The sequence below is a fragment of the Triturus cristatus genome, chromosome 4_1, assembly GCF_964204655.1.
Source record: "Triturus cristatus chromosome 4_1, aTriCri1.1, whole genome shotgun sequence".
NCBI lineage: Eukaryota > Metazoa > Chordata > Amphibia > Caudata > Salamandridae > Triturus > Triturus cristatus.
In genome coordinates this window covers 935,447,035-935,457,615 of record NC_140585.1, presented here as the reverse complement: position 1 = coordinate 935,457,615, position 10,581 = coordinate 935,447,035, and the positions used below count along the sequence as shown (strand labels likewise).

Sequence of the window (10,581 nt, the reverse complement as noted above, 5' to 3'; positions counted from 1 at the left end):
CTTTGGCTTTAGTAGCAGCCAAATCACATTCCTCAGGTTTTTTGTCTGACAGGGAAACATACAATGATCTTCCCACTACCTGCCTTCCATTCCACCCAGTGATCTCCACATACATTTGCCTCCTGCTCAGTGCAGTGGTAAATGTATGCCTTAAACCCCATGGAATTGGAGATTCCATGTGGTTTTGCAACCGGAAAAATAGGTCCCTCATGGTCATTCCCTCTTACTTAGGATTCAACTTGTAATTGTATGGTACTGTGGCAGATTTTCCTCATGGTAATGGCAAAATCTCACACACTTGTACCATGCACCCAGTACTGTGCAACTTGGAATGCGAGGCCATGAGTCCAATCACAATCCTTGCCCTCCTGGCTGGGGCGAAGGTCATTTTTCTTCAATATACTTTAAGATTTTAGCCACAACCTTCTTGCTACTTCTTCTCCTGCACTGGATACAATTGCTCTCCTTTCTCCTTGCCTTGGTCAGGCTTTGCTTCTTTTGCATTAGACGGTGAGGTTCCAAACATAGTTGCTACTTCTCGGGCTTGGGCTTTTACTCTTCTATTGCACTGTGTGCACTGTTTTGTGACCAGATTGTTTTCCCACAGACATACTTACATTCAGACACACACTTGTATTCATACACTCTCATGCTCTGCATATGAACATTGCTTTTGATAAGTTTTACATGAAAGCTTATTCTATCGGAATCCATGCCTTTCCTCACTGAGTTATTGCAATCTCAAAAGTTACAACATCATAGTCTTAGTAACACATTAAACAGAAAGAGGCTTTGGTCAGCCTCCTTCAAACATTGCTGTGTTGGAGTATTTGTCACACATTATTTCAGCCCACAGAACAACATGCATACAGAGGGAGACTGGGTCAGCAATCTTCAACCAATGGCTGTAGGCAATGTCAGGAAGATGTCAATGTCATCACCATTAACTCAACTATTGTTACCACTATCAATACTGCCACTATTTTCATTGCCCTCTCCATCTTTTCCCCCACCTTTGTCACCACCATTCATACTACATTCCACCATTACCACCATCATTGCTCCTAATACAATTACCAGACCTATTACACCATCCCCACCACTATCATTATCACCACTAGGACCAGCTTTACCACATCAACACCCATATAACCCCCACCACCCTTACCATAATTATCACCATCATTATTGACATTAAGACCACCATTACCAATTGCACCATCATTAACAACACCATCATCACCTCCATAATTAACAGCACCATTACCAGTCTCATAATTGACGCCACCACCATTACCACAGTCAACACTGTCACTATTATTACTATTCCCATCATTATTACTACTACCATCATGACCACTACCAACTTTAACACAAGAATTACCACTGCTATTACCACTACCATCTCCAAGATTAACATTATTACCACCACCATTTCCACCACCAGTACCATTGCTACCATAACCACAACTATCACCACCACCAATACCATCACATCACAATCACCATTATCACTGACCACCACAACGGACACTACCATCATTACTAACACCGCCATTCGTCCAATGCCATTGCAACCATTACTATCAATATCAGCCTTACCACTATTATCACCATCATTACTACAACTACTATCACCACCATCACCACCATTTCCACCACCTCTAGTGCCACCTCCATTACCATTACCACCATTATCGCCACCCCTTTATCATCATCACTACAAGTACCATTATGACGCCCATCATCACCACCACCCCTATTAACACCTATCAGTACCACCAATACCACCACCACCATTAACACCGGAACCACAACTGCCTCAATCAACACCACCACTATAACCAACATCATTCTCCCCACTATCACCACCATTACCCACACCACCCCCATTTTTACCATTCTCACTGCTACTACCATAAGAATGATCACCACTGACACCACTGCTACTGTCACTACCTCTAGTACAATAAACGTATCCACTACTGCATTGCTCTGTGTATAAAAGAAAAGGTGTTGTGAGAATTAGTATAAGAGACATTATGTGTTTCCTATCAGTAACAAACAGGCATCAGCGAAGCCACTAGGCCTGGTTTAATGCGCTACCATCTGGAAACATGCTTGGTGGTGATCTCTGTGCTGTAAAGGGAGGCACTGCCACAGTAGCTAACTTTCATACACTGAAGGTTTGCAGAGCAGGCGCCATGCTTAAAGCACACACACAGCTAACTTTTCATTTAGAGAAACTGCGAATTGGAGCCAGCCAACAGTTTCCTTGCTTGTGGAAACTGAATGACGGACTTCAAGCCCCCAGTGAAGCAGGTTAACAACCACTATGAATTAGCAGTCGTATGGCAGACAGCCCACTGGCCAGGGGCTACTTTAGGCAGAGCCAGCGCAGGTTCTGTCAATGGTGATCCAGCAGTTCCTCGACTCTAAATTGAGGAGGAGAACCATAGTTTCAGTTTAGTGGGAGGACAGCTGTTCTTATTACTCGACTATACCCTACATGAGACCCTAAAGTGGGATGGATCCACTGTACGTTTGAGAAGTTAAAATAGTTTTTCTTTCGTTGCATCCAAGCACTCCATAGAAACAACATTATATAATTGTCAATAACTTTGAGGTGAGAGAGAAATAATCCTGTAGATTGATCCAACGATCACTCCGTGTATATCTTAAATAATTGGTAACAATAGACTTGTAGACATCTGGGCTGAGAAGCGAGACCTGACAAGGGCCAAACCCATTGACTTTGCCCATGCTTCAATGCAAGTCTTTAAGGGGCTGCTGAAACATGCATTTCTCCAAGTGGAAAACATTTTTTGATGTTTATAAAACAATGTTCACCAATGCAGATAAAAGCATCTTGCAGTACATTCTAAAATTTTCCATATTAACACTTTAACTTGGAATCAAGTACCATAGTGCATGGCGAAAAAATAGAATTAGGTATCTGAATCCTAACAGTACTTACTCTTTACTTGCAGATTATATGCAGAGATGTACCAGTGTGTACTTGCCATGGCATTTGCAACTGAAGAAATCAACAGGAACTCTGAGATCCTGCCCAACCATACCCTGGGCTTCCGAATCCTGGACTCCTGCTACACAGAGTCTGGTGCACTTCAGGGAACCTTGTGGCTTCTGTCAGGCCAGAAATACATACTCCCCAACTTTAGATGCCAGCAAACCCACAAGATGATGGCTATCATCGGAGACGTGTTCTCTCCAGCCTCGGTAGAAATGGCTCGAATTTTAGGGCGTCTTAACATACCACAGGTAAATAAGAAGATAGTCTAGAGAAAACATTCTAGTTGATATATTTGCTTTGCAAGCAGGTGGAGTCTGGATTTTAAGTTTCAGTCTGTGAGTAAGTTAGTTTCTGCTAATTTTTTGTAACCCACTTTAGCTGTCACTTTGATGCTTAGAGACGCAGAAATTAGTGAACTAAGAGGCAGATTTTCAAAAGTCGAGTAAAATTCACGCTGCGCCAGAAAACCTTAGCACTGCACTGCATGCGTGAAAGTAAATAGTGCTGCGCCATGTTTACAATGTGAGTCGTCGCAAACTCATGCATGCGCAAAAATAGTCTTGCGTCGCAGCGCAAAAAGCATGTGCGTCATGCACGTCCTTAAAAATAAATCACAAAACACCGCAAAAGAATGCGACGTATTTAGGTGGAAGTCCAAACACAATTCCTGTAATGCAGCAGTCAGAAGAGGATCCAGCTACCAGTATCTCCAAGTGGATGAGTGATATTCTCTGCTTGTAGATTCTTTCCTACCTTTGTGTTTCTTTTTCGCCAAGGCAACTATCTGCTATGGTGACTGACAATAACAATCTCCATGGTTGCCAAAGCCAGTAGATATTTGTTGTGCTTCTCTTGGTAGATCTCCCAGTAAATGGCTCCAGCTCTTTTTGTGCCTGTTTTGTACCCTCGCTATGTTTTCTGTGCTAATCTTTTTTTGCTTTGCTTCGCATCACTTTGCGTGACTCTTGTAAAAACCTGTGCCTGCAGGGTTTTGGAGCTTTTTGCGTGGGTAACGCCCCGACACACCCACTCTGCATACATTAAATCGACTTTGGTGCAGAGTGAGGCAAAACCATTTGTGCATCATCTTAGCTTTAAAATATGGCGCAAAAACTTACTTGCACCTATCTAAAAATGTGTGCGAGGTTTTGCGCCGCTTTGCGTCATGCGAGCGCCAGCGCAAACTCTTTGAAAATCTGCCCCTAAGTGTGCGCAAGCTCATATCCGTTGGTTCAGAGAGGCGCGTTTTTCAAGATTCTTTCAAATAAAATCTCAAATACTAACAGAATAATGAGTCCTAAAAATCTTGCTGCAAAACAAAGTTGCAGCAAATTATCGACAATGAAAATATGTGAAGGTAAGTGTATATATCTAAGTATACATTTAGTAAAAGTATCTCAAAATATAGGTTCACTGACAATATATGTATATTTATGTATCCAGATGTTACTCAAATTATTTTTAAAACTCGATGGGTTTGAATCGCAGACTGCAAGAAATTTTGACTGCTGACTCCGACCAATTGATTCGTGGATGAGATGTAATTTAAGTGATAGTAAATTGAGACAAGGCAGAAATGTTTGTCTCATGGACACCTTCGGCTGTGGACAATCTTCCACGCTGGCCCCCTAGCCCTGGTGATAAACCAGCAACATTGCTGTCTGTTAAAAGTTGGGCATAATATGTGATACACAGCTAAATATGAGGAAGCATATTACAATTGTGGGTAATATCTGCTTCTTTCACCTGAGCAGATTAAGAAAAATTCAGTTTCTGTTCTCGAAGTCCCAAACAATTCTGATTCTCAATGCATTTATTTCCTCTACGCTGGTCTACTGTAATTTATTTTTTGATCTTCCAGCCAAGGACATAAAAAAGCTCCATTTGGTTCAAAATGCAGCACCCAGACTAATCAGTAACTTACGGCATTTTGATACTGTAACCTGGGCTGGCTTTAGGGCAGTGCGACTGGTGCGGCTGCACTGGGCGCTGGCCTGTGGAGGGGGCTGATCTCCTGGGAGGGTGCTTTATTTAGCAAGAACTGATGATTTTAGAGATGAGGGGCACTTGTGCCCTGTGCAAGTGAGAGAATCAGAGGAGGCTACCATGGGGTGGGGGGCGGCAAAAATGATTGTCGCACCGGGCGCCACACGCGCTAAAGCTGGCCCTGACTGTAACTCACTGAGATTTCCACCCACTGCCTGTGAAGCAAAGAATCATCTTTATGTCAATGTGTCTGGTTTATAAAGCAGGTCACACACAACAAAATAATCTTTTAGCCAGAAAATTCCCTCTCTGTCCCTGCACTGAATTTAAAATTGAAAACTGCCCTCTTGATGATTTTGCCAAGGCTCCATTGCAGCACCATAGGTGGTGGTGCCTTTTCATGGCTGCTGCAAAACTCTGGAATTCTTTGACTTTTGAGAAAATCTCTGAAGATCTTCATATGTTCCCAAATATAAGAAGTAGTTTTCAGTGAGAGCAATCTTCTTCGGCACATACTTTCCTAGTGCAAAAGTACCTCCACATGGATGGTGTGCTTTACAAATGCTATATAATAAATAAATAAATATGTATGTAGAATCGAAGTAAAGAATGGTGAATCTGATGCGTGATCTGTTAGGGGAGGGATTGAAAGGACCTTTCGAGTTGCCAACCCTAACATTTTTGATGGAGAATGCAACCCCCAGCACCTCATCATGAAACTCTACATTTGATCCCCAGACGCACAGCAGTTGGGAGTCACTAAGGTTGGGCTGGACTGGACTGGCAAGAAGAGTTAGGAGTAGCCATCAGTGATAAGCAATGGACTTATTGCTGTTCCCTTGTCAAGATGATATCCCTGAACAGCCGACTGCGTCTGGTACACTTTAAGACCCTTTACAGAGTGTATACAGTCGCGTCCGCCTCGTTTGCTATGAGTTACATGACAGCTCGGGCTGCTCCAGATGTGGAGAAGAAGGGATAGGCTTTTCCTATGTGGCGTAGTTCTCCCCAGGGATAGGGTGCTACTGGGAGGCAATATTTGGAGAATTGCGTGAGATAACGGGAGAGCACATTGAGCTGTCTCCCCAACCGGCAATTATGAGTTATGAGAAGGACCTCCCAAAGTTTGTAAGACCTCTGGTGGCATTGGAAATGTGGCTGGCAAAGAGTGAAATAGCATTGCGATGGGCGATAGGACCGCTCCCAACGGTGCCGGAGTGGCATGTAGACATGGCGTATTTTAACACCCAAATTGATGCATACCATGATCTAATGCTGATTCAAATCCGACCAACGGAGATTTCGGGACCCTACCAGGCATACCTGACTCAGTGAGTGAATGGCAAGAATGACAGCCCTGACAGTGGTGATGTGGCGATTAGTGGACCTGCTTTGGAGCGTGGTATAAACTCCTGAGACATAAGGGTATGAAACACCATGTCCATCAACATTAGATCTGCTCGTACCCTTCTGCAATTATGAAAGAAACTGGAGGCATATATTTTCAAAGACCCCCAAATCCCTCACGAAAGGAACCTACCTACTACCTGCCTCCTGTCAATAATCCTATAATCCTTCCCAATGGCTAGCACACACCCTCTCGCAATCCATTGCTTCTCAATTAGATTTGTGTCAGAGAAATCCCCAAAAATTGCCAGTGTTTTGGTGGAAAATTAACGTTCCCGTAATGTGAGAGGTGGCAGAAAAGGCTGTATGAATCGATTTGTGTATATGGACAAAAAATGTACTTGGTACCATCCCTTAAGAGGGAGCGAATGCTGGAACTAAGTGTGTGACATTCATCACAAGGTCACTTACTGTATGTCGTAATTGGATTCATAAACTCTATATTTTTTAGATAATTCAGAGATTTAAAACCTGTGCTTCAAGCTAGGTAAGTGCCTAAGGGCCTTATTATGAGTTTGCCATCCATAGGTCTGACCACTGTCACACAGCAGGCCTGCCCGCAGTATTACATGTGTGGCAGTCGGACTGCCCCAGTTTCACTGCAACCACCAAGGATCCAGGATTGCGGTGGTGGTAAGGCCAAGTAAAATCCTGGCGGTGCCACTGAGGCACCGCCGAGCTAATTACAAGTTGCATCACCACCACCCTGTCTGAGGTGGTGAACCTGCAATGAAATGGGTGGTGGTGAGGCATCTAAGGGGGCCCTGTGGGCCCTAACAGGGCGCCCTGCCACTCCAGTGGGTGTATGCAGGGGCGCACGTTGTGCCTCCCTGGAAACTCACCCCCAGTTACTTCAGGGTATGGAATGAATTACATGGTGCATTCCATACTGTGCAGGAACGTGCTACAGCGGTGTCACAGTGGTGCCTGTGTAAGACTCCTATGAGCCTTAGACAGGCACCACGAGACACCGCCACAGCACCGCCCGCCCAGCAATCGTAATCTGGCGGGCTGTCTCGCTATGGGGTTGGCGGTCCTCCTGCAGAGCGCTGCCGTGGAAGGCCGCAGAAGAACCACCAAACTCATAATAAGATGCTAAGTGTGGTTCTGGTGTAAAAAATTGAAAGAGTGAAAGATTAATTTGGCAAATCGTTAAATGACAACCAGTTTTTCATTACCATTGAATTCCTAATTGCTGACTGATCTGATTGAACTAATTGATAAGCCTTTGCTGGTGTCTTAATTTGTTCTTTCCAATTGGTAGTAGAAAGGTGTTTAGTGGCAGGATTTTGGAGAACGTGTAGGGCGTTCTGCAGGACTTTTCAAAAAGGTTCCGATATGGTTTTGTGATATTTCAGTTTCACTGAGGTAAGGTACAAAAGATAGTTGGAGGTTCTCTTTCAAGGAGAACTCTGAATATGTTACTGAATCGTTTCCATTTAAAATTGCCAGAGAAATTGGGCCATGTATGTAAGGCTCGAAGGATTTATTTAAGTCAATGATACATTTTAGATTCCTCACCTCCTTAGTATTGTGAAGGTTCTAATTAACCCCTTGAGTGCCCATGACGAGATGTTCTCGTCATGGGCCGCGGTTGCGCTGTGCCCATGACGAGACTATCTCGTCATGAGCCCCGCCCGCTAATGAAACGCCCGGCACAGGGCGTGGAAAGGGCGGGGCACTCAAGGAGTTAAGGGAGGGCAGGGTACTGTAAATTGTTTTCAAAACTATAAATGGCGCTAGGTGTTTTGATAGTGAGATATTCAATCTATAGATTTTGTTAATATGCATCCAGTATATGATAGACTTTAGAGTAATGAACAATAAAGAAAGTTTGTGTAGTATCCTTAGGTCATGTTAATATGTTCACTTTCATTCTGTACCTAGCTGCTGAGCCAGTGTGAGTGTTCCGCGTAGAATGTTAGTGTGAGTGGAATGCTTGGGTTCTTGTGTGTGTGAGAGACAGTTGGGAAGATGGGCTGAGCAGCTAGGAGGCTGCTCCTGGTGGGGCTGGTATGGAGCCTGTTCTGGGGCCTGTTCTAGGCTTGTCCTAGCTTGCTGTAACTTCTATCTATGGACTTAATAAACTACCTAAAATCATCTCGGCTACATCTACTTCATCATCTGAACATGTGGGTCCAGCCCACTACATTTATGGTGACGATCTGGAGCTCATCTCACGTTAAAGGTAGTCTGAGGTCAACTAAGGATGTGGAGTGCAGCAGGACTACATGTAGGAAAAAACCTACGTCAACTAAAAGAAAAAAAAAGAAACTAGTATCAAGAAATTTCAATAAAAGAAAAGAAACCTGTCAAGTGACGCAAATGACTTGGATTTATGAGATTTATGGCGTTTGTCCTGCCAGCATTAGAAATACTGTCTCATTGGTGTTCGCTAGTTCTCTTTGCCTGCTGCAAGTATGGGGATTTACACGGTGATGAAATAATATTTTCTGCCTTGTTTTTGCCGGTGTTTGTTGTTCCTACTACGTGGAAAGTAAGGATGACAGTTGCGCTTCATATAAAGATTCAAAATTGGCACGCGCAACATACCTCAAGCACAATGCCGCGCGGATCTGTTTCAAAGCCATTCATGACGTTTTGTTCCCTGATGAACAGAGTGCCTCGTGATGTCCGACTTCAAAGCTGTCTTGGGACGTTTTAAAGCACGAGCGTGCCGGGAACCACCCGGCATACGTCTCCTGTGCGTGCCGCCATCTTAAGGATTATTATGTTTCTTGCTTCAGACCGCGATGTATTCACTGGCTCCTGTGTCTTGCCAACCACGATTATTTGTTCTGCCAACCACGATCCTCTCTGAACAATAAAGTTTATAACGTTGTAGTTTTCCGGCAACCCTGAAGGGCAAGGAACGTTTTCTCTTCAGTCTCAACGTTTGGGCAAGTTTGTTTTATGTACATGTCACCAGACATCCTACTCTAGACTGTGCCTCTATTTCTTCCGGTGAGTTGTTTCTTTCGTACCACATCTTCATCTACAACATGATGACTGCTGCAAAGTGCTTTGTTCTTCTGCCAAGTACTCTGTAACTTTTAAGCACTGTTGTTCATCTACAACATGATGCCTGCTGCAAAGTACTTTGTTCTGCTGCCAAGTACTCTGTTACTTTTAAGCACAGATGTTCTTCGATCTTCTGTTGGCACTGGTTCTGTTACAGAGTGTGTGTTTTCAAGTATTATTTCACGCCTCGCCTCTACATCATCATAGTGGTGACAGGCGCACCATTGCCGTTCTTTGTTTCACATACGAGTTTGTGGTACATGTTTTAAAGATTTAACGCAAAAATGTCTTATTTCACAGGAGAGTGAGTTTAACGAGTTTAACGTTATTTGTTTCTCACACGTACATGTTTTGTTGGTATGGAGTGGGTTTTTAGTCCCATGTCCCCATGTTTAAAATTGAGTGATCCCTGTCTAAGGGATAGGAGTGGGTTATAGTCCCATTTCCTTTTCAGATATTTTATCCCCGCCTAGGGATGGGAGTGGGTTTTTAGTCCCATGACCCTTATTTCACATGTGTTATCCCTGCCTAAGGGATAGGAGTGGGTTTTAGTCCCATTTCCTTTAATGATAGTTTTATCCCTGTTTAGGGATGGGAGTGGGTTTTTTAGTCCCATCACCCCACGTTCACAGTAATTAATATGGGAATGGGTTTTAGTCCCATTTTTCTAGTTAAAAAGGGTTTGGGTGTCAGTCCCATTTACTCTGTTATAGGGGGTTGGAGTCCCACCTATGTTATTAGTAATGGGTGTCAGTCCCATTTACTAAGTTTAAAGGGGGTGTTAGTCCCACCTTTGTTACGTTTGTGTGGGGTATGAGTCCCTTCATTTACATATTCGCTGTCGTGTGTGTGGGTAGCCATCTTTTGATGCCACACTGTGCTGCATTTCAGTTTTACATGCTGCACAAGTCAGTGGGTTATAGTCCCATGTGACGGATTATGTACATTTGGGTGTCAGTCCCAAACAATGTTTATTTCACTTGGATTTAAGTCCCATAGTGTCCCTCACATGAGGGGTGGCGTATTTGGTTGTCGCCACAGTCTTCTCACGTGAGAAGTACTTCCTTGGGTGTCGTTCTACCCATAGGATTCCAGTCTGGGTATCATATTCACTTGTTATATGTGTGCTTTTA

General features: G+C 43.6%; 1 protein-coding gene across 1 annotated transcript in view; it reads left to right on the top strand.

The window, feature by feature from the left end:
- The first annotated feature begins 3,003 nt into the window (after window positions 1-3,003).
- LOC146855860 (vomeronasal type-2 receptor 26-like) overlaps window positions 3,004-10,581 on the top strand; it is a 500,093-nt gene continuing 492,515 nt past the window's right edge. The window contains exon 1 of the mRNA XM_085651181.1: window positions 3,004-3,282. Within this exon, the coding sequence (XP_085507307.1) occupies window positions 3,004-3,282 (279 nt within the window). The remainder of the gene's footprint in view (window positions 3,283-10,581) is intronic.